Genomic DNA, 20,082 nt, shown 5'->3' with positions numbered 1-20,082 from the left:
TATTATTATTATTATTATTATTATTATTATTATTATTATTATTATTATTATTATTATTATTATTATTATTATACTGAATAAATAATTTGAAAGAAATGTTGTGTCTATTGAATTTTACTTATAAAGTTAATTTTAAAATTGAATCTATATAGTATTATCTAATTATATAAGCATATTAAACATTTTTAACTAAAATTAAGCAAGTAAATCACATTAATTAATGAGTAAAAATTAAAACTAAAAGGTGTAAATTTTGAGCAAATAAATCGCATTAATGCCCACAAAATAAAAATTAAGTGGCAAAAATTGGGATTACAGAAAAATTTAGTACTAAATATTTCTTTAATCTTATTAGCCACTTCCAATTTTTTTTCCACAAAATCCACTTAAATTCTAGTACAACGCAGTCGACTTCGTAGGGGCTTAAATGTGTAAATTCAAACATTCTCTTTTTCTTTTCAATTCAATAATGTAAATAATTATTTCTTATAGTATTTTTTTTATAAGAAATTAGGAATGAAATAGGGTCTACTGATTTATTATTTGTTCCTAAAGTATGTCATAATCTCTTTTGCAGTCCAAATTCTTTAAAAATATCTTCACACATGTCACGCCACGACCAACCCTTTTGTCGTATATTCTTATAATTATATAAATATGATATTTTTAAGCAAATAACCTAGATAGGAAAATTCGTAAAACATCAATATAAGATAAACTCAGAAATCAACATTTATTTGTTACATATTTCAAAATACTTTGAACTGTATTGAGACTCTCACCACTCTATATTGTTATACATTGGTTTACATGCAAAATGACGAGGAAGAGAAGGTTGCTATAATGCGTCAGCTGCCAACCTTGACAACACGTGGAGTTTTCTAAAACTCATATCAACCAAAACATAAGTGATATCAAGCATATATTTTAACTATAATATATATAGGGGTGTGTTATATTGCTAGCTCAATACTTAATTGCTAACTACAATTAAATAATAGCCATTAGATATTCAAATCAAGGGCCTAGATCATCAGCCCCGGAATCTCAATACGATCAACAAAAAACGTCAATAAGGGTATTAAGGTCAATTTACAACAAATTAGTTGTAAGAACATCTCCAACCATGCTCCAAAAATGAGTTTTGGTATAGAAATATACTTCAATCATGCACCAAACTCAAACTCATTTTTGGTGTTTTTTGTGAAACAACACCAGATATGGTGTTGCTACAAAATTTTTTTGTAAGACAAAAACTCAAAAATGGTGTAAATTTTTATTTTGGTGTAAATAGTTGGAGTAAAACTAATTTTTGGGGTGACGTATACCTAAAAATGGGTTTGAGTTTGTTATAAATGGTTGGAGATGGTCTAACTAACTTTTGAAAAATATCTCTTAACTTTAAAACGCATATACCTTTCTCGATTTAAATTATTTTTTCGCACAACATATACCAAATAAAAGATAATTTCATAAGAATTCTAACGAGATCTCACTTGCATATGTTCTGATGTCAAAATTTGAAATTTTATTTACAAATCTTCATAAATTTCGTTAACAGCTTTATGTCAATACACGACACATAATATGTTAATACAATGCTTGTACAATGCCAATATGAAATTGTATTGACATTGTCATGTCTTTGCGTTGATGTATTTCATATACTGTATTGACATTGTGCTTCTAAACTCTAAATTTGATAGTTGCTATTATCTTTTTATATTAAAAAATGAAAAATGAAATTACACATGGCAAATTGTAGACCACAATATTTCTAAAATCCTATGGTCTTAAATTAATTGTAGTTAGCAACTAATCTCTATAATTATGCAAATTAAAGTAATTAATTTTAAAATACACTATTTTTAAAAGAGAAAAGTAGTTATCAATTAATCTTTATAATCATCGAAATCAAATTTGATACTATAAGTTTTGATTTAGTTGATTAATAGAATTCACTTAATAATAAATAAAATAAAAAGATATTTATATGTAATATGAAAAAATAAATAGACTAAAGTCTCTTTTTGGTCTTTAACATATGACGATTTTATGATTTTGGTCCAGAACATTATCTTTTGAATTATTTGGTCCTTTACAAATGAAAATGAGTCATATTTGGTCCGAATTGGACGGAACTGTTAAAATTTAAAGGTCAACGAATTTTTAATCGAATTTGCTCTGATTAAGTGAATTTTTATTCTTTTTCCAAAAAATTACTTCAAATTTACCCCAAATTGAAACACATGCCCAGATCCCGTCGGCCCTCAAAGAAAATCACAACACAAAATTGAACAGAAAATTTGAGCTCCCTCTCCTTCAGGTCTCGTCAACCTCTCTCTCAAACAAGATCCCCAATTCACCGCTGCAGGATCACCTTCGTGACTGCACCAGTCGACTTATTTAAGCGGCAATCGTCGCCGGTCAGGGCCGTCCTCCACGTCCGCGCAATGCCGGAAACGCGACGCTGCTGCTGGGCGCTCGACGCTGTCGCCGCAGCAGCCCCGATTCCACCCCGAAGACGTTGTCGACGCTGGGCCGATTCTTGATTCATTTATGTCCGATTCTTAATTCGGGTGTTGCTTCGATTTATTCGATTAGTAGGTTGATTACAGATAATGGTATATGGTGGTGTATGTAGTATGAACTCGGATTTGGGTGGATGAAGTTGTAAAGAAATATGGAAGAAAAAAATATAGAGGAAGTAAAGAGAGTACAGAGAACCGTAAACTTTTATTGTTCTGGTAATTTGGAGATAAGATAAATGACAGCAGCTACAAAGTATAAATAGCGAAAATGAAACCCATAAAATTCTAACTAACTAATAACTAAATCAGCTAAATAGAATACCACTAACTAAAACACAGAAACGTAAATCCTAAATAAATGGAACAGAACTTGGACTACTTCAACTCACTCGTAAGTTTCACTATTTTCAACACTCCCCCTTAGTGAAAACTTACTATCAACAACGCCAAGAGCAGCTCGGAATTCTTCAAGTTTAGCTCGGCCAAGTGCCTTCGTAAAAATGTCAGCAACTTGATCTTCACTTCTTATCTTCTGCAAATCGATCTCTTGATTCAAAACCTTTTCCCGAACAAAATGATGCACTTCAATGTGTTTTGTTCGAGCATGGAACACTGGATTTTCAGCAAGCTTAATAGCACTTTCGTTATCACAACGAATCAGAACCGGATACTTCAAGTCACATAAAATTTCTTGGACAAGCCTCTTGAGCCAAACATACTCTTGAACAGCCATAGATGCTGCCACATATTCAGCCTCGCAACTTGATAGGGCAACCGTGTTTTGCTTTTGTGAACATGATGAGCATGAACAACCAAAGTGGGATCAGTGCTTATCCATTGAAAATATATGTCAAAATAATGTGCTTGCGATTATTACGACGCATAAGCAATAAACTTTCCATTAAGTCAAAAGATAACCAAATCCATGTTTCAGCGCATCACTATAAATAACATAATATCTTGTACCTGCGGAGATAACCAAAATAGTTGACATATTCAACCGATGCTTCCACTCATTAAAACTCTTTGGATATGCTTCACTCCATATAAAAGAAGAATTTTGTCGTACTAACTTCATTATCAATTGAATAATAATTGAGAAACATTTCCAGATAAAAACCAGTTCAATCTTTTTGTAGATCCACTTATATTCTATGACCTGACACCACGTGTCCCAACAATACCACATGTTCTAGCAAAAACTCACATTTACTCAACTTAGCATAGATTTGTTCATCTCGCCGAACTTGAAATACTAACTGCAAGTGATTAACATGCCCATCTGTACTTCATGAATATAATAGTAAGTCAATAGAAATAATCACTAACCGATCCAGGAATAGTTGAGAGAATTTGTTCATCAATACCATAAATAATTGTAGGTGCAATAGTTTATTTGAAAGGCATAATAAAAACTCATAATGGTCGTACTGAGTTCAAAACGGTGTCTCTGCAATATTCTCTTTAGCTATCTTCAACCGATGATATCTTGATCGAAAATCAGTACTCGAAAACAGTTGCATACCTTAAAATTGATCAAACAAGTCTTCGATTCTCGATAATGAATATTTATTCTTCACTGTCACTTGATTCGACATTCAATAGTGTATATAAAGTCGCAATGTGCACCCTTTCTTCTTCAAATATGATATTGGTGCACTCCAAGATGAAACACTGGGTCATATAAATCTCCTACCAGACAACTCTTGTAACTGATTCATAAATTCTTGAAAATCTAATGAAGACAGTTGATAAGTATAAATAAAAATAAATGCAGTGCTCCATAGAGAAATATGTCTCCTGATAAGGTGAAAATTCAGATAAATCTGCACTCCAATAAATCAAAAAGCCAATCTAGATAATATAAGAAAACCTGGAATAATATATTGATTACCGTAAAATATCACTCGATCCCGTCTCGATGATTATATTACCATTTCTTTTACTTGACAAGCTACCTTGGTTCGATGAAGTGAAAACCAATATATACCCATAATAATATCAAAACTTGTGTATGAATAAGAGAATCAATATCCGTTGGCAGCTCAATAGAATTAACTCGCAACACGTTCTCTAGAAAACCGTGTATATTGAAATAATGTCAGCTCATAATCAACAAACATAGTTTCATGATTAAAAACAAAAACTTCTCTGCTTCTTATCACAATACACTTCTTTGCATATATTTAGCATTGAGTTCTCTAGAAAAATCGTCTGAACTGAATACCAGAGGTTGTATCATAGCTTTTGGGACTGTTTCCCACCAAGAGTAAGTATTGCTTCAAAGAAGAGATACCATATAATCAAAACCTTCTTCTGACATACAACTCATTTGATTGAACACCAGTTCTATCACTTTTAACTATATCCCAGCCTCAGTCAAATTAGTCTCATAAAATCAACAACTTCTACTTTTCCGAGCTCTTTTAATTTTCTACCTCTTTACCTCATCATTGGTCCATGTACCAAAAATCCAAATATGATGCAGCATGTATATGAGATGTTTCTACAATTAATTGATGATGCAGGGCGGCTGACCCTTCTCTTCTCAGTGACATATGCTCATGACATTACAAATGCAAATGAAACTTATAACCAAAATGTATCATATGATTTATATGAATGCTATGTCCCAATGGGATTCTATCCCCGCTCTGATACCACCTAAACTGTCACACCCCAACCCTTATGACGTATGCACTTATTATAAATAAATTCAAAAATTTTAAATAAATAATCCACACGTATTATATAATTTCAAAAACCACTATTTATCAAGTACATATTTTAAAACATTCTAACAGGCAGTTGGACCCTCTCACCACTCTATATACTATAAATTTATCTACATGCAAAAATGATGAGGAAGAGAAAGTTGCCGAAATACGTCAGCCGCCGACCCTGATAACATGTGCAATTCCTACGACTCACCTCAACCAAATACTTCACTCATATCTTATTCCTGAAAAATATTAGTGGTTTATATGAGCCACAACTCAGTGTATATAAACCTTACCTTTAATTCCACATCCCATATATCAATATATTCTTTAACCAATATATATAACAATTATCAACAAATATTTAAAATAATTCCATACACATATGCACATGCCACTTTGTTCGGTTCATTATTCTGTGGTAGTTCAAGCATGGTATCTTCCCAGGATTTCCAATATGCCACTATGATTTGACCGGAAGGTCCCACTATGATTTGACCCGTAGGTCCCACTGTGAATTGACCCGTAGGTCCCAATATGATTTGACCCGAAGGTCCCACTGTGATTTGACCCGAAGGTCCCACTGTGATTTGACCCGTAGGTCCCACTGTGAATTGACCCGTAGGTCCCAATATGATTCGAACCGAAGGTCCCAATATGATTGACCCAAAGGTCCCAATATGTCCACTATGATTTCAGATCCAAGACATGACTATCACAGATCCTCTTTAATCAAATGATTCAATTAATTCCAATACCATATGCAAAATATATCTATTGCACCAATCACATATCCATATCATATTCCTCTCAATATTTCCAAATAACACAACTATATCAAATTCATATCATATAATCCAAATATTCACTTCACTCTAACACATAGCAATTAACCACATAAACCATGTAAAATTAAAAGGGTGATTTATACACACTTGATAAATAATCGAACTGAGCCACTGATTCCACTCCAGATTTACAGCGCTTGAATCTTACTAGCCAAAATCTTATCTTCTCTGTTTTTAACGTTGATCAACGATATTGATAAACCTAAATCCCTTTTTTTTAATGCTACACTCTTTCTTTTTTTTCTAACTCTCCCTCTGTACATGAATATATAAGTCGGCTTCGTCCCCATCCCCTTTTTATCAAATATTTCTAATGGCCTACTTATATGCATAATATCATTATTGGAATTGAGAATACATATAACATAGAGAAGTGTTCAATCTAGTAACTATGCCACGTATTTAATTTTGATGACTAGCCCTCTTTTTAAATTATTTTATTTTGTTACTTCTTTAGTAGATGTATGAAACATATATCTATATAGGGTTTTATCTATGAAGACCAGATTTAAATACAGAAATGCAGAACACGGTCATACGTAAGGCATTTTTAGGTCATAGTTAGTTTATTTTTAGGTCATGCTTTGTTCTTAACATGACATAAACCCAAATCTTATAATATGACCTAAAACTACTTAATTATGACCTTCCGTGTTTTGAGTTAATTATTGACCATTAGATCATCTAATCCTAGGGCCAAGATTTGGGCTGCATTTCTGGATTTAAACACATACTTGTTTTGATCATCTCCCTATCTATATATATATATATAACGTACATGACTACTAGTACTATAGATTACACATGCACAAACATTTACATAACTATATATATACTAATTTATATAATAAAATAACATACACTAATTTATATAATAAAATAACATACACGCATCCATTATAATCATTCTCGTAAATTAAAACTATTCATATATTCGACTGTATTGAGTCGTCATAACAATAAATATATTCTCTATGACACACTTAATATCTCTGTAGTAAAAATGACAATTTAATATGCAATGACAATATAATATGATAATATGCAAAATAATGCATGTTTCGGGTTAGGGATGTCACAGATAATGGGGGTGAATTCATGTTTGATCAATTTCATAATTATTGCGAAGAAAATGGTATTCGACGTCAGATGACTTGTCCCGAAACTCCACAACAAAATGGAGTAGCTGAGCGTAAATTGGCACATCTTACATCCATTTGCTTATCATGGATACATGCAAAGAACCTTCCAAGAGAGTTATGGGCAGCGGCAATTCAGTCCGCGAGTTATGTTGTGAATTGGTTACCTTCGTGGCCAGGTACGAAACCATGCCCCTATGAGCTATTATACCATCATAAGCCAAATGTGAGTTTCTTTCGAGTCTTTGGTTCGATTTGTTATGTCCATGTCTCAAAGTCTAACAAGACTAAGCTTGATCCGAAGGCAAAAGGATGTATTTTTGTTGGCTATGACACTCACAGGAAAGGATGGAGGTGTATGGATCCAGAAACAAAGAAAGTTGTTATCTCTCGTGATGTTGTGTTTGATGAAATTTCATCTGATCACATTGGTGCAAATGATAAAAATATCATGGTTGATCTCCTGCCCGTTTGTGGCAATACTGAATCAAATGATAAGAGGAGCATCACTACTTCAGGAGAGAATGTTCAGCAATCTGAGATGATAGAGGCTGGAGCTCGAAGATCTGATAGACAGAGAAGACCACCTACTCATTTAGCTGACTATGAAGTTGAGGTAAATCTTTCATCAGTGATTTATGCCTTTCTAATGGGAGAATCTTGCGATGATGAACCAAAATCTTATGATGATGCTAAAGACGATCCTAAATGGGTAGCTGCAATGGAAGAGGAATATTTGGCTCTAATTAGGAACTGCACATGGGAACTTGTTAAGAGGCCAAAAGATATCCAACCTATTACTTGCAAATGGGTATTCAAATTGAAGAAAAAGGCTGATGGCACAATTGATCGCTATAAAGCTCGTCTCGTTGCTCGTGGTTTTTCTCAAGAATATGGTCAGGATTATGATCAGACTTTCAGCCCCGTTGCTAAAATGGCAACAATTCGAACCATTATTTCGCTAGCTGCTTGTAAAGGATGGAGACTTTGGCAACTAGATGTGAAGAATGCATTTCTCTATGTAGACTTGGATCGAGATATTTTTATGGAGCAGCCTGCTGGATTCATTTCGAAAGAGTTTCGTCTCAAGCAAGCTTCGCGTGCTTGGTATGGTAAAATTGCTCAATATCTTGAATTTTGTGGTTATAAGTCTTCTGAAACTGATTTCAGTTTATTTATCAAGAAAACATCTTCTTCTAGTATAATGGTTCTTCTCTACGTGGATGATATGATTATTACGGGTAATGATGATACTGAAATTACTCGTCTTCAAGAGGCTTTGTCTGTTCGTTTTGATATTAAAAGCTTGGGATAAGTAAGCTGTTTTCTTGGCCTAGAAGTGACAAAGTCAGATGGATTTTTTGTTTCGCAGCAAGGATATGCTTCAAATTTATTGGATCGTTTTCGTATGCAAGATTCAAAGCCAATGACTACTCCTATGGAATCATACTTGAAGTTAGCTAAAGATGAAGGAAAGTTGCTGGAAGATGCAACACATTTTCGTCAGCTTGTTGGTAGTTTATTCTACTTATCTATCACAAGGCCTGACATTTCTTTCTCCGTCGGAGTAATATCTCAGTTTATGGGAGAGCCGCGAGAGCCTCATCTGATTGCAGCAAAGCGAATTCTTCGCTACATCAAGAATACTCTGAATTTTGGACTGCATTATAAACAAGGAACTACATTCTTATTGAGTGGTTTTGTAGATGCAGATTGGGCTGGTGATATAAATGATAGACGCTCAACAACAAGGTATTGTTTCGATACAGGATCAGCAGCAATCTCGTGGTGCATCAAAAAGCAAAACACTGTTGCCCTATCAAGTTGCGAGGCTGAATATGTGGCAGCATCTATGGCTGTTCAAGAGTATGTTTGGCTCAAGAGGCTTGTCCAAGAAATTTTTTGTGACTTGAAGTATCCGGTTCTGATTCGTTGTGATAACGAAAGTGCTATTAAGCTTGCTGAAAATCCAATGTTCCATGCTCGAACAAAACACATTGAAGTGCATCATCATTTTGTTCGGGAAAAGGTTTTGAATCAAGAGATCGATTTGCAGAAGATAAGAAGTGAAGATCAAGTTGCTGACATTTTTACGAAGGCACTTGGCCGAGCTAAACTTGAAGAATTCCGAGCTGCTCTTGGCGTTGTTGATAGTAAGTTTTCACTAAGGGGGAGTGTTGAAAATAGTGAAACTTACGAGTGAGTTGAAGTAGTCCAAGTTCTGTTCCATTTATTTAGGATTTAGGTTTCTGTGTTTTAGTTAGTGGTATTCTATTTAGCTGATTTAGTTATTAGTTAGTTAGAATTTTATGGGTTTCATTTTCGCTATTTATACTTTGTAGTTGTTGTCATTTATCTTATCTCCAAATTAACAGAGCAATAAAAGTTTACGGTTCTTTGTACTCTCTTGTCTTCCTCTATATTTTTCTCTGAATATGTTTCTTGGTCTCTTTTAGTTTTGGGTTAAATAAATATTAGATATTAATAAAACTTAATTATTAACTTAATTCGGTCAATATTGATTTAAAATTCGTTGACTGTTTAATTTTAACAGTTCCGTTCAATTCGGACCAAATATAACTCATTTTTATTTGTGAGGGACCAAATAATTCAAAAGATAATGTTTTGAACCAAAATCGTAAAATCGTCATATGTTATGGACCAAAAAAAGACTTTAGTCAAATAAATATGTTCAAAGAATTAAGAATATATAGTACTTATAAAACTGAAATATTGTCGGGCTTGAGCCGAGCTTTAAGTGTGTTTAGGCTCGGGCCGGTCCTGGGTTTGTAAAATGCCCAATTGGGGCATGTTTAACCTGCTAAGCTAAGCCCAAGGCCGCTCCATTTTATTGGTGGGCTGGGCCTGTGCCAAGTCGGCTCAGTCCGTTTGACATCTCTAGTTAATGGAGGAATTATTTATTTATTTATTTATACGTAGGACATGTTAAAATTTCATATATTTATAGAAAAATATTTATTTATGTAAGTCAGATTCTGCGCAACCTAAATAAACGAGAGCAGGGGAACTGCGGAAGTAAATCCGAAGGCGGGAAGACGAAACTAGGGCATAGTTCTCAGTTTCCCAAATTGAATTCCATTTCAAAATCGTAAGTCATCCTTCATCCGTCATCATATCCAGGCAATAATGTTACATTTTCTCTACGATTGTCACAATTTTCCTGATTTTATTCCGATAATTTTACTTCGCAGAACTGAACTGCAGTCTGCAATTCATTCAGCTACAAACGCAGTCGATCGAAGCTCAAAATGGTATGTGATGCAATTTTTTGTGTGTAAGCGCAAACCTAATTGACTGATGGCCATCAGTTGCAAAATATTTGGTTATTGTGGTCTTCCAAAAAATTTGTTTATTTGTATCACTCAGTGTTTTCTTCGTTTCAGTCTGGCAGAAAAGAAACTGTTCTGGACTTAGCTAAATTCGTTGACAAGGGTGTTCAAGTCAAACTAACTGGTGGAAGGCTGGGTATGTGGTTTCTGTTTTCTGGATTATAATTTTTGTAATCCCACTTTGTGTGTAACGTGATGTTGTTAGGAAAAAGGATAAAAATAATTGAAGTATGAAGTAGTGATTTAGATCTTCCACTTAACTGGATCAGATGAACGGTAGTAGTGTTGTTTGCACTCAATATGTGGGCAGTAATGTTGGCTTACTCTGTTAAGTTCATTATTAGTTTAAGACTAATTGGTTGTGATCAATCATTTTGTGTGTGTTTTAAAGGTGCTTGAACTTACTAATAATAGCTTCCTGTCATTTTCACTATGAAGACAGTTCATTGTCATTTCTCTTATTCTCTTATTCTACCTCCAACTTCTTGGTTTGGGATTTCAGAGGCTTTTCACCGCCCTTTCCTTGATTCCTTATGAGGTTCAATTATTTCCTGGAGTTGGCTGGTGTTTATGGATATGTATCTCTATGAATTTGCCTTCATTGATTTTAGCTTTTGTCATCATGCGGGAAGCAGTGGTTTCTGCTTTTTGACTAATCTGTAGAAATTCCTAAGTCCAAAACATCTTACATGGCACTTGCAGCGTAATTTGATTTCTAAGTATTTGGTTGGTCATACTTCGGTTCAGTGAAATATGTCAGTCAATTGTACAACTTCTGCAGCTTGTGTTTCACATCCAACTATTTTTTATGCTCAGTAGTAGAACCTCATGACTTTTGAAAGATAATGTTTTTCTCACTTTCAGTGGTTTCTTTTGGCAAAGCTAGATGCTATATTCCGTGTAAGCTTAACTCCAACTATTCCTTTCAGTGACTGGAACTTTAAAAGGCTATGACCAGTTGCTCAATCTTGTTTTGGATGAAGCAGTAGAATTTCTTAGAGGTAATTTCATTATTTGTTGGCAGTTTCTGCAAACATACATGCCATGATTCTGCATATTTATTTTGTGTGCATCATTGGTATGACCAGTTTTGCTGACGTATGATGAGAACCAAGGTCATCCAGACCTCTATGCGTATGACTTGTGATTATTACCCATATCCTTCCTCCCAAAATCATGGTATCTAAATGTAAAAAGATAGCTGCTCATCACTGCTGAGGAGTGAAATCTCAGTATACACCATGTTACATGAATTGGTCATATTTAGAAGCTGCTACCGTATTTACCTTAAACATCCAACTTATTGCTGATATAATCTTTATTTTTGGCTTGATGTTATTGATAATTAACTCCACAACCATGAGTCTTTTATACTCCACATAGCCATATTTGTCCCTCTAGGTGCGAATAATTTGATGATAATCATGATATGCAAGAACCTTATGGATCTTTGAATCAGTGAAGTTACATGATGAAACTCATCTGTGATGCTATCACATAAACTATTCCTACATGACAAACATTGTCCTTCCCATGGGGAAGATATTAAGTGTTATGGATTTTATTTTCCTATACTAGTAGGAGTCATTGCTGCATGAAAACTATCAGTTATTCACATACACATTTATTCACTCTCTGCAGATCCAGAAGATCCCCTAAAGACAACTGATCAGACCCGCCGCATTGGCTTAATAGTATGTCTTCAATGTGCATGGATAATTTTAATTGTGTTCTATACTTCTATGTCCAACTGCACTGCAGATTTACATTCACCTTCACTTACAGTTTGATACAGCTAGAAGTTTTAGATTAGCGGAAAATCCTCCATACATATCCGAAGATGCTTGCATCCTCACGGAAGTTTGATTTTCTTTTTTCAAAACAATTATAGCCAAAACAATTTTTAGGTCCCTATGCTTAAAAATTTTTATGTTTGCTTTGTTAAGTCCTCGTACTTTTTTCCCGGTTACAAGATCCCTGTGCTACTATACTTTTTTGCATTTTCAATTGAGATGTATTTTTGAGATCGCATTGACACAAACATCACTGCATGTTTATTTGATAAACTAGCACAAGGCTTAGAGAATGCAAAATAGCTATTACCTGTTCCTGTACATGTAATGTTCTGTTTCTGCAACTTCAGGTTTGCCGAGGAACTGCTGTTATGCTCGTTTCCCCAACAGATGGAACAGATGAGATTTCCAATCCATTCGTTCAGCCTGATGGGGCATAGATGCTGCATCCCTACGTGAGATCCTACTTTTATAGGAGACTTCAAGAAATGGGCATTACTTTGCAACTTCTGGAGTATGTTTCCCCTACTTCTCTTCTATCATTGTCAGATTTAATAGTTGTGCCATGGCAGTGATGAGAAATATGCTTAAATGTGTTAATCTTTGTCAGATTTAGACAATATTTGGATATTTCACAGTGAACACTAGTAGTTCTACTGCACTGACCCTTATCTTGATTCTGTGATCTGTTATACATTCGCAATAGACATTGGTAATCCGGAAACTATTTGTCCAAACTTCTTTGGTTTTTTTGCCCTTTGTATGTTTGCCTTTTTTGGATGTTGGGAATATTTTATTTATCTTTGTTAAATCTATGTAATTTAGATGAAATCATGTGCATGTATGTTTTCACAGCCCCGAAAAATTGAAGTAATTTTGGAAAAGCAAACATTTGCTATAGGTGTTACTAACATGCTGCTTGTTGAGGGAAAATTCAATGCTATGACCAATTCTAGGTTAGTCCCATAAAATTAGTCTCTAAAAAAGAATATTGTGTAGCTATTTTGGTCTATTCTATACAATTAGTTCATTTTTATTTTTGAAATTTTCTGCATTATACATTATACTATTATTAATAGTGTGGATTTTATCATCAGCAAACATCACTTTGACTGATATATATTTTATTATTTTTGCATTAAAACTAGTACTATTGTTCATGGGGTTTCTACTATTACTATCGACATTCATCGGTAGTTTCAATGTAGAGAGAAATTTTGGGTACGATAGCAACATCGTTCCTATCCAAACGTGGCAAAAGTCGATTAGAGACAATTTAGCCAATTCAATTTCCAAATATCACATCGCTTTCCAATTCCAAAAATCACATCATGATGAGTAGCTTTTTTTGTTCATTTATGCCTTTTATTTCATCCTTTTATAATGTGATAGTTACTATTTTCTATGCTTTCTAGTTTCTACCTATTGACTTTGGCAGAATGCGAATGTCCATTCCTTTTAATGATTTAATCCACCTTTTTCTTCATCGTAGCTGGCTTGCTACTTGGGTGGATCATATGCATGCAAGTTACCATATACAAATAATATTCAAATATACGTTAGGGGCGTTTGAATATTTTTATTTCATCGTACACATTTCTTCTAATTTAGATACTGTTAAAGTATCGAAAATTTCAATTCATCGTGTTAAAAATTGCAGTAAAAATTGCAGAATAAAAATTGGTTTGCATCCGGATGTACAATTCATCCACAGATCCACTCCATTTAGGATTAATCAATTCTAATTTAAATTTCTTAATCATATTTAGAATGTACTTCCTTCGTCTCAAAGTTTGTCACTTATTTTCATTTTCTTCTCTCCTACAAAAGTTTGTCATTTTTCAAGTATTATTTTTGTTATTGGACCTCATATTCCACTAAAAGTAGAACTCATATTCAACTAATTTTTTCAACTCATTTTTCATTATATTTCTTAAAATCCGTATCCGATCAAAACATGACAAATTGTGGAACAGAGAATTAAGATGGATGCAATGTGCACCAAATTTTGGCGCATGATTTTTGCAAGTGCGATTTATTTCACTAATACCTACCTTCATCCATTAAATATCGAAACTATTTTCATTTTGCTACGTCCTTTAAATATAGAAACTTTTTAAACTTACTAAATTAGAAAGTGGACCCTGCAATCCACGAATACTATTTTCACTATTTTTCTCTTTCTCTCATTTACTTTATCTATTTTTCTCTTCCTTTCTTTTACTTTTTCAATTCATTTCTCTTACTTAACTAATTTTGCATAAAATTATGTTGTTTCAAAAGTTTATACTCTCTATGTCCCGTCATAAGCAAGCTATTTTTTTTTTATTCAGAATTTAAGGAATTGATATTTAAAGAGTTAAAGTGGAGAAGGTTAAAGTATAAGAAGTGAAAGGTAGATGTATAAAAGGAATAAAATAGATGGAAAAATAAAGTAAAAGGGAAATAACTCACTTATACTTGGATATCCCGAAAAGGAAAGTGACTCGCTTATAGTAAGACTCAGGAGTATTTTGGAAGATTGAGGTAGTAAATTGTACAGTTTACAGAAGAGAAACAATATAATAATAATATATCTTATTTACTTCTATATCTGCAATTAAATCTGTCATATTTCTTTTTTCATTTATTCATTGTTAAATGTTTCTGTCTCATTTTATTTTTATTATTTTGAGTGGACTTTCACATTCTACAAATTTATTTTGAACTTATAGTTTATTATAAAATTATTATTTAAAAGTTTGACTTACATTTTACTAATATTTTCCCTCTATTTTGTTTTATAATGAGGAGTAGTACTAGTAGAATTAAAGTGATATATTTAATAATCGATGGAGGTTTACAACCAACCTTGTCCGGAAATCCCCAAATGGACATCCGAGTATCAAAGTCTATCTATAAGTAGCAACGCCATGAATTCATATCCTACCACAAAAGTAAGAAAATCTTAAAAATAAAGAAACCAATCTTTATTTAGCATGATATTAAACCAAGTCATCTCTTTGGTTGATGGAGTGAACACGTACAATATATCCACTCGACACAACTTATCAATTACTATCAGATAAGATATTTATAAGAATTTCCGCTAAATAACAATGACATCTGCCTTTATTTGATGGAACTATGCATTGCATTTTGACATGAATAAAGAAAATGGATCACTATCTTGGAAGCGACAACAAATACGAGACCGCGTTATTAAGACCTGTTCTAGAAAAAAAATAAAGAAAAAAGCATAATAGCACATAAATTTGTTTATCTCAAATTTATTCCTAAGTGATGCATGCCCTGAAATTCATACAAATTAGATTCTTATTTTAGTGATTTTTCTTTCACAAAAAAAATTAAATTTAAGAAATATTACAAAATTTTTAAGTACTTAAATAATAGCTTAGTCAAAATAATTTTAAAAAACCGTGTATTAATTGTTATATTATTCTCACATCCGATTGAAAACAAAGATTCCAGTGAATATTGGTGAGTGTACTTTGGCTATTTTCCATAAATGTACACACAAACACTTGTTATATAGTACTATAAACTAAGAAATATACTCATCTTGATTTTTTTTTATTCGTAATAAAAATAGTCCATATTCATTTATAAAAAATATTTCCTTTTTAGTTTATTATTTATTGGTTCAACCATCCAATATTTTCAAATTTAATCTTTCTCTCACTATATTAATCATGCATTAAAAAATTTTATTATCCTCAAATGATATATTTTAAAACGGAAGGAATATACTCTCGTATGTCAAATTATTTAAGTCATATACGTATTTCATTTTTTATTGTCCTAGTCATTCTTTTTAAAGTACTCTATATCCCCTACTTTGAATATTATTATTCTCTCAATTTAATCCCCTAAAACACAATTACTATTTTCTAGTAAATTTATACTCAAAAGATTCCCTATTAGGCTCTCTATTTAAATTTTAAATGCTCCACTGCACTAATTTTTTAAATATTGTAGTCAAAAGATAAACTTAATTAATGTGAGATGGATGAAGCATATAAAATGAGACTGATTTCACCTAACTTATCGATACAATTTATTTAATATGTTTATGTAGGTCCAGATTCCAAACCGATATTATAATTGTTGATATTAAATAATCAATCCTCAATACCAATAATACTTCTGCCATCTTTATCTCGACACCCGAAAATGACCAATTCGCCCACTCAATGTCACTATCAAAATGACATTTCCACCCTCTTCCAGATTTCCACATAATTCATGAAAAACTCTCAAATCGCTAATCAAATTCATCAATAACCGAACAGATTATAGTAAAAAATCCATCTCATAATACAAAAAAATCAAGAAAAAATCACACATTAAACTAGTAGTACTAAAAAACTATCAATATTGTCACACTAATTAAAACTCTATTGTATATCGTCACAATTGAGAAAAAAAAAATCCAAAAAAAGAGTAACAGAAGCGGTTGTCTCATCCTCTCTTCCACAGTTCCGTCCCTGGGCCACGAGACGGCGTCGTCTCAGCTCGAAGAGAAGTGCAGCAATAATTTCATTTCCGATTTCTCATAACTCGAAGAATCCCCGATCCTTGATTGCGTATTTATTCTTCGTCCAATCCTTCTCAGAGGTTTTTAGCCTCAAATTTTGACTATCTTCGCGGCTTTGACCACCGGATTCTCCCTCGCGATCGCCTCCCGACCGGCGGTCTTGTAATCGTAGCTGCAGTCGTGGCGATCCGAGTACCGATGATCGGCGCAGAATAGCTCGCCGCACCGGCACCTGAATCCGGTCAATCCGACCCTCCGGCTGCAGCCGGAGCACCGGTTGACTTCTCTCTTCGCCGGAGCCGATAAATCCCGATCCTCCTTCAGATCTGCGGTCGTCTCGAGGAGCTTTGGCATCCTCGGCGGCGAGGATCTGACGGACGAGCTGGATCTGAAGGATTTCTCTCCGAACACGTGGATTTTCGGCTTCGTCACGCCGGAAACCGCGGGAACGGCGGAGGCGGAGACCTCCGGCGGCGTGGCGAAGCATTTCTGGCACAAATTATTCGCGGCGGAATTCCCTGGCACGCCGCATTTGACGCAGAGCGAGATGTTCTCAGGTGCGACCTTGAACTCTGTCTCCTCCTGCTCTGTCTTGTGCGCCATCGACGTTAAATTTGTGTAATTCGCGTTTTGAGAGAGAGAAATGCGAGGATAGAGAGAGAGAGAGGGCGATTGGAAATTGGGGGCGTTTGGAGAGAGAGAAGAGGGGCGAGGAGGGTGCAATTTGAAGGGCGATTAAAGTCGGTGGCGACTCGCGATGACAGAATAATGGCCTCATAGGGACGCGTATTCGACAAGTTGGTGACGGAAATACCCCTCGTGCTTTCTCTAAATGGCGCTAATGGGTAGGTTCTAGATCACTCTGACGTGGCAATTACGTCCATTTTGGGATATTTCCATGAAAATTAGTTTATGGAGTGTATTTTTTGTGATTCGTTCGCTTAAATTATTTATAATTTTATGAGTAAAGGCAAAGTGTGGTCATTAACATATGATCATTTTATCAATTTGGTCCTTAACATTATCTTTTTGATTATTTGGTCCCTCACAAATAAACTCAAACTCGAATCGATCCCCACTTAACAAAATCGTCAAAAAATAGACGGTGATTGCAATTTGACTACACGATTTCTCATATTTCCCTGAAATTCACAATCTCACAAACACTCTCCATTCCACAATCGGCAACACCACAGTTTCATACCAACTGCAAATTCAAGGGAAGAGAAACAGAGGAGCACGGCCAAAAAGATAATGTTAAGGACCAAATTAATAAAACGACCATATGTTAGGGACCACATTTGGTCTTTACTCTAATTCTATTTATGATAAAATCTTGTACTACTTCCTCCGTCCCGATTAAGAATCACACTTTAATCGGAACACGAGTTTTAAGAAATGTAAAGAAAAATTGGTTGAAAAAGTTAGTGGAATGTGGATCCTTTTTTTTATATTGATTTTATAATAAAATCTGAGTGAATTAACTTAGTGGAATGTGAAACTTATTTACTATTAATGATAAAAATGAAGTGTGACTCTTAATTTGGGAACGAACCGAAATTGAAGTGTGACTCTTAATCGGGGACGGAGAGAGTATAATTTTTTATGTTTTTCATATTTGACTAATAAAATATCTTTAAATAAGACTATTTTTTATATAAATATTAAGTTCTACTATTATTTTCTGAAAAAAAATGTCTGGTCGTCGTATATAATTGCTAGCCAACTTGCCTCGTATTCATAGAGTTGGATTAGGGGGGCTCTATTAATTTATTATGGTAATAATAATTACTGGGTGGCTATTGAGGAAATACTATAAAATAAATTTGCATTTTAATGCATGTATTTTATTCAAATAAATGATAGCCGTTTACATTTAATACTTCAGCTGTCGAATTGGTTACCAATTATAGTATTGAAAAAAAATGTACATTTGACTCCCTTAATATACTAGGCGAATCAAATTTTTTATATTAATGTAATTATATTTGACAGAAGTATTAAACTTCATGCAATATGGATTGTGGTCCAATTTAGTGCTAGAGTGTTTGCCTAAATATTGAAGTTGACCAAGTCGGCCAATACTCCCTCCGTGACTCCTCCCGGGTTTGGATCCGTGCTTTTGGGGGTCGAAGCACGGCAGGAGCTACTATATTATACATCAAATATTTTAATAATAAATTATATATTAAATATTGTATAACATAATAAATTTTAATTTGTAATTAAAATATTTGCAGTGTGATACAACATTTCTTGTTGTGCTTGAAGCCACGACAAAGGATCCAAATCCATCCGTCTCATATTAGGAGTCAGGTTGACTTTCTTCTTTATATTATTCTTTTTTTATTTTATTGTTTCTGTACTTTAACTATTTATTACTCTCTCTGTCTCATGTTACTTGAGACGTTTTTTTTCAGTACGAGATTTAAGAAAGTTGTGTTTACTGAGCGAAATAAAGTAGAAGAGATAATAAAGTAAGAGAGAGGGTTATATAAAAGAAAGAATAAAGTAAGTGTGATTATATATTTAAATGACTCAAGTAACGTTAGACAACCTAAAATGGAACACGACTCAAGTAACTTGGGACGGAGGGAGTATCATTTTTATAAAACGAGTGCAGAAAATCAACGAAACTCCTAATGTGGTAAGGAGGGAATATTATTTACTAGGAACATTATTAGTTTAGCTAAAACTGTACATGATTAACTGACATAAATTTGCCCCCTAATATCATGGAACTTTAAAAAAGTTGGATTTTCCCCACCAACTTTAAATTTGGCAAATAATATCACGAACTTTACTCGAGTTTGTTATTTTCTACCGGCGAGAAAATTACGGCGAAGAATATCATGATACGGATTTTTTTTGTAATTTCTCGACAACTTCGTGAGCTTCGAATTCTTCAAACTTCGAGGATAGTTTTTCTTGAAGTACACCATCCAAATTGTTTTCCAATCCATTAATATAGTCGGCATTTATTTGTTGGTGGAAAGTAACAAACTCGGATAAAGTTCGTAATATTATTTGCTAAATTAAAAGTTTTTGGGAAAAACTCAACTCTTAAAAATTTCTTAATATTAGGGGCCAATGTCCCTTTTTTTTATTTTATATTCCTTTACTTTCTTATTTCTTTTCTTCTTTTATTTAAATAATATCGTTTT

The 20,082-nt window shown here is 33.6% G+C and overlaps 3 protein-coding genes across 3 annotated transcripts in view; 1 reads left to right on the top strand and 2 right to left on the bottom strand.

Annotated features, from left to right (window-relative positions):
* Positions 1-20,082, bottom strand: part of LOC125201222 (60S ribosomal protein L31-like) — a 66,246-nt gene that overhangs the window by 16,509 nt on the left and 29,655 nt on the right. The gene's annotated exons all lie outside the window — the stretch shown is intronic.
* LOC125201224 (sm-like protein LSM7) lies at positions 10,213-13,118 on the top strand. Its single transcript, XM_048099250.1, has 6 exons — positions 10,213-10,347; positions 10,451-10,510; positions 10,643-10,724; positions 11,518-11,589; positions 12,230-12,282; positions 12,732-13,118. The coding sequence occupies exons 2-6, from the start codon at positions 10,508-10,510 to the stop codon at positions 12,819-12,821; spliced, it is 300 nt and encodes a 99-aa protein (XP_047955207.1). The 5' UTR covers positions 10,213-10,347; positions 10,451-10,507; the 3' UTR covers positions 12,822-13,118.
* Positions 16,628-17,654, bottom strand: LOC125201220 (zinc finger A20 and AN1 domain-containing stress-associated protein 5-like). The gene has a single exon (XM_048099245.1). It carries the CDS (start codon positions 17,519-17,521, stop codon positions 17,009-17,011), a length of 513 nt encoding a protein of 170 aa, XP_047955202.1. The 5' UTR covers positions 17,522-17,654; the 3' UTR covers positions 16,628-17,008.

The sequence above is a fragment of the Salvia hispanica genome, chromosome 1 (genome assembly GCF_023119035.1).
Source record: "Salvia hispanica cultivar TCC Black 2014 chromosome 1, UniMelb_Shisp_WGS_1.0, whole genome shotgun sequence".
NCBI lineage: Eukaryota > Viridiplantae > Streptophyta > Magnoliopsida > Lamiales > Lamiaceae > Salvia > Salvia hispanica.
The sequence above is the reverse complement of the archived record's forward strand: the minus strand, read 5'-3'. Positions and strand labels throughout refer to the sequence as shown.

Excerpts from the sequence above, each read along its gene's own strand:
- LOC125201224 (XM_048099250.1), top strand. Across the intron at positions 11,590-12,229 it reads AGCAGTAGAATTTCTTAGAG|ATCCAGAAGATCCCCTAAAG; the intron begins GTAATTTCATTA and ends CACTCTCTGCAG. Across the intron at positions 12,283-12,731 it reads CCCGCCGCATTGGCTTAATA|GTTTGCCGAGGAACTGCTGT; the intron begins GTATGTCTTCAA and ends CTGCAACTTCAG.
- LOC125201220 (XM_048099245.1), bottom strand. The coding sequence starts at position 17,521 with ATGGCGCACAAGACAGAGCAGGAGGAGACAGAGTTCAAGGTCGCACCT.